The sequence below is a fragment of the Homarus americanus genome, unplaced genomic scaffold (assembly GCF_018991925.1).
Source record: "Homarus americanus isolate GMGI-L3 unplaced genomic scaffold, GMGI_Hamer_2.0 scaffold45562, whole genome shotgun sequence".
Classification (NCBI taxonomy): Eukaryota; Metazoa; Arthropoda; class Malacostraca; order Decapoda; family Nephropidae; genus Homarus; species Homarus americanus.
The window spans coordinates 12,337,861-12,342,566 of NW_024744839.1; the positions used below are offsets into that span (position 1 = coordinate 12,337,861).

Sequence of the window (4,706 nt, forward strand, 5' to 3'; positions counted from 1 at the left end):
TGCACCAATGGCGATGGTACAAAACAATAAGGAAACGTTGTTACGAGTATCGGAATAAGAACCAATGATTAGATGTTATGCTTAAAATGTAGTATCATTGGTTTCAACGTGTTAGATAGAACAAAGTAGTGTTTTTGTGTTAGTCTCGAATACCAATGAGTGAGTGAGCGTTTGATAGCTATTTGTGGATTCGCAAGTTGAACGTGTTTTGTTTTTGACGTCATTTCTGCCACCTCTACCCGGTTAGTTTTACCTCTCAGAGCCGGGTGGCCTTAGTATTGGGCTGGCAGTTGTAAGATAAGTATCTCCTCTCCTATTGTATATTTCTAGTAGTATACTGTGTTAACCTTGCTCGACTTTTGAGAACACCAAGTATTACATAGTGATTTATATGTGAGACTGTGTGTAGTCATACTGTAGAATTCAACGGTTAATACCTTACTTGTTTGAGTTACGTGTGTTGGATAACCACGTTGTTTAATCATTACGTTGATGTTCGTTATTTTGTCACTCGGTTGAGTAGTTCATTTGTTCAGTTTTAATATGTATTTATTTATTTTTGTACATACGGTTATACTTCTTGTTTGTTTATTTGTTAATATAGTTGGTAATTAAACCCACTGCATGATTTTCAATATACCCCATAGTAATGAGGTGATAATTTGGTGGGATCTATTCCTGGACCTATAGTACAAAGTGTAATTTGTGAATTTGTGATATTGTTACACCCTTAAGAGGCCCAAGGGTCGTAACAACGTTTATGGCCTGAGGAACTGTCATAACAGGTGGTACAAGTTATCTCCCTCACCTTTTGCCGGCAACAGGTTCTTTACATCTTCAAGGGCCTTCTTCACCTCCCCCTGGTTGGTAATGTCCATCTGCAGGACGTGGAGGCGGCTGGAGCCCCCCTTCCGTAGACGCTCCGCCCCCTCGCCTCCGGATTTGAGGACACAGGCAAATACTCGGACACCCTGACCCCGGGAGTAAGGGTGATTAATATAAATACTGCAATTTCATAGATAGGTAGTTATTTAGTGAAACTGTCATACGTTTACAGTTAGTTTAGCAAGTATATATAACAATGCGGGTATACATTTAAGCCTACACATATATATTGACAGCGCAAGTACCGTATACATAGACCATGTTTTAAGGGCGGGGATTTTCTTCTTTTCCTTTATTCTTATTTCATACTTCTCTCTTTCTTAGTTACTTCATTTGTTCTGTAAAAATAATTTAATTTCATGGTTACTTCGTAACCTCAGTCTTTTGGTAGCATGGCGGGGGTTAGGGCACAAATGGGTACTGTAATTCTTGTATCAAGCCATTGGACAAAATAAAGGTGAATACTGAGGGAGAACGATACCCCTAATATACTCTTAAGAAATGGTTTATTAATATGAAATTAAATTAGGTAGAAGATGTCATTAACATAAAACTACAAGGTCCAACTCCTTGGCTTTACTCATCTGCAATTCCACTTTGATACTCTGGCTTCTTACAACATTACTGGTGGTACATTACGTAGACTACACCACATGACAAACTTACATATGGTACCTTCACTAGAACTGTTGTTATCAAGAAGCGCTCAACACACTGACCCTTTCGACTCTCACTGACCATCACCACGACCTCATCTGCAAATTTGGTAAGAAGCTTCTACACCATCCTCGACACCCGCTCCTACTACCACCTGAGATCCCTAGTCCGAGAATTGCTGTTCGACACCACAACCGCATCCAGCCCATATGTGCACGAACTGATCGCTATAAGAACAGCCCAGTCCCAACCATTGTAAAAATTATCAATAACTTGTAATAAACCAGTGTATTCACTCCCAGTAAACACTACTCCTTGCACTGTCACTATGTTGAAATGAACTGTAGTTTGAGCTTTTCCCCGTCTAGTTATTATATGTCTTATTTGTGTCACTTATGTTACTTGTATATTATTTGTAATTCGAAACCCATTCCCCAAATATGTAACTGTATATTTTCAGCCTTCTGGCTGCCAAGCTCTTTCAATAAACCGTTAATTATTATTATTATTAGTACATATGGAGGATGCACTCACAACACATAACATGTGAATACTGATACCAACAATTTTTATGGGTTCACTACCCAACATGGGATAATTATTTCCAGTTAATTATCCCCAATCATATACAACAAATACTGTGGACCATATAGCTGTACGGAGTGTCCTAGGGTAGAACCCTGGCGTCTCAACAAATGAAGATCGCTGTTATGGTCGGTTGAAGTCTGACACGTGGCGAGAGTCTGGGGTCTAGTTCCCAGGACTGGAGCATTTCAATCCTGCCGAATCAGCAACATCGTTCACTACAGCTAACTGTTAGGTATCCACCGACCCCGGGCAGCCGCAATGACAGAAATTACATTCAAATCAGCTGCTACACATTCAAAGATGACCCTTAGTTGACACGGGTCTGGCGAATTTCTTAAGTTGAATTACATAAACTAATTCGAGATTGGGCTTCCCAGGAAAAAGTGAAATACATACGTTGACAACTGAAGTACCCCAAATGGGCGGGACTTACGGAGAGGGAAAACGCGTTTCTTCCTAGGGATAACTCCCCAGTTATCCGCATGTTTTGCGGGCGTGGAGTATAATATGAATTATCAGATTTCAAGCGAACCAGCCGTCATCGTGACCATGACACTGTATGTATAAAATTTCCAGTGCTGTACCTAAACAGTGTAGGTATACAAATAATTGTAAACAGTAGATCAATTTGATAAAAGATGTCCCAAAAGGCCATCAGATGTTTGTTTCCGATTTTAAAGTCATTTTGGCAATGTTCCGTTTTCTGCTATTTTATTTTTCTTGCAAATTTCCAAATCATTCCCTTCCTTACTTTAGGTTTCTGTACTTCATGATAAACTCCACACACGTGAAAATAAAAAGATGAGAGTACATAGTTAAATACACAAACACCATACACACCCACACCATTCACACACACACACCATTCACACACACACACACACAATACATATACACACACACTACACAAACACCATACAGAAACATACTCGTATAAAGCAAGAAGCACATCTGAAGGTTGTTGGTGGCTACTGACCATTTTATCCAAGTGTAGTGCAAGGGCATGACCGAAGCCCGTGTCACAGCCTGTTATGAGCACAGCCTTCCTTGACATTGGGACCTGCAACAGAAAAGGGTAATGGTCAGCGGTGTCACTCTTCACAAGGACCCAGACAATAAATGTCCCCGTAACAAAATTGCACCCTAAAAGATCGCCAGGAAAATAGTGTATTTTTCACATAAATTCATCCTAAATAGTTAAAATACACGGGAAATGATTGTAATACGAGCTCATTTCAATAAGTCCATCGTTATGTATGCAAAATGAGTTGGGGTACATTTGGGAAACGAAATAAGCCTATGCTTACCCGGTTCATTTGTCTACTGTAAGGTGGAAAGCATTTGTGCATTGGCATTATTGACGTATGGATAAAAACGTAATGATTGCTATTTGAGAACTGAAAGAGAGATTTCCAATTTCTAAACGAAACCTGGAAATATGTTAAGGTTTATGTGAAGTGTATTTGAAACCTTTCAACGCTCTAAACTTAAAATAGACCCTAGTTAGACAGGTGAAGCATTTATTATATACGAGACACTGACCTTCATACTTGCTAGAGCCAAGTAGATGAGAGAAGACAGGAGCCAGGCAAGAGGGAATGTCACACAACAGGAGCAGAGACCCAGCAGGTTCAGTAGGGTGGCCAGGAGGGCACTCACGCAGCCCCAGAAGAGCACCCGGCTAATCTTGTCGTACGTCAGAAACATTTTGGCGGTGGTGTCCGACCTGGGAGGAGCACTTCAAGCTGCAATAAATTTCACTGCCATTATATTGTATTAAAACTTGACCTAACGACTTTTCAAAGCTATATTCCAGCCATCTTGTTATTCAGTGTCCACACGTGGGAAAATGTTGAACATGGACCCAATAGGACCCACAATCAAAACTTGGCGCTTGTATCAACTGTATCTTTAACACAGCAAAATGTATTTAAGCCGCCAGACTATTAGATTTAAGAACATTTATTCCCACGAAATAAAACTCCAGTTAATATATAGGTGTTATTTCAATTTCAGTCACTTAGGAAACAGTGAAACTTGCCTCACAGTCAAACTGGACAACAGATGGTACTGACTTGTCTTCTCAGGATTTCCCCTTGGCAGACTGAGGTAACAATGAAGTCATTCCCTTGAAATTATCCATTAAAAGACTAAATTAGTACACTAGAGTGAGCCCGTATTATGCACAGGGTTTTGGGCAAAATAATAAACACAGTCAGCTGTACTACTTGCACAATGAATGTTTAACTTACCTGGGCGGAGGAGAGAGTCTGGGTGGCGGCTGTGCTGCCAGGGTGTGGTTCAAGGCTGCTCCGCTCTCTGCCCCGCAACCAACACTTGTATAAAAATCCACCAATACACTCTTTCTCTTTTTGTTTGGTTTGATATCATATCTCAGTAATCGTTTCTTCTCTGATGCTTTGATAAAATTTATTTCGTTTATTGACATGGAAATATAAGTAATATAAAATACAACCACCAGCTGAAGTATATTGTTTGTAATAGAGGAAAAATTGTTTGTCTAATTCTTCTAATGAAATATTATGTTAGTTACGCAATTGGGTGAGGATGAAGCA

The 4,706-nt window shown here is 39.8% G+C and overlaps 1 protein-coding gene across 3 annotated transcripts; it reads right to left on the reverse strand.

The window, feature by feature from the left end:
- Window positions 1-761: 761 nt before the first annotated feature.
- On the reverse strand, window positions 762-4,482 carry LOC121878174 (estradiol 17-beta-dehydrogenase 2-like). Of its 3 annotated transcripts, none has more exons than XM_042384216.1 (5): window positions 4,383-4,461; window positions 4,206-4,258; window positions 3,673-3,875; window positions 3,107-3,190; window positions 762-971 (listed from the first exon to the last, which is right to left on the reverse strand). In XM_042384216.1, the coding sequence occupies exons 3-5, from the start codon at window positions 3,835-3,837 to the stop codon at window positions 777-779; spliced, it is 444 nt and encodes a 147-aa protein (XP_042240150.1). In that variant the 5' UTR covers window positions 3,838-3,875; window positions 4,206-4,258; window positions 4,383-4,461; the 3' UTR covers window positions 762-776. The 3 variants fall into 3 exon arrangements, with proteins under 3 accessions (XP_042240150.1, XP_042240147.1, XP_042240148.1); XM_042384213.1 differs by having other exon boundaries at window positions 4,172-4,258; window positions 4,383-4,459; XM_042384214.1 differs by lacking the exon at window positions 4,206-4,258 and having other exon boundaries at window positions 4,383-4,482.
- Window positions 4,483-4,706: the final 224 nt, after the last annotated feature.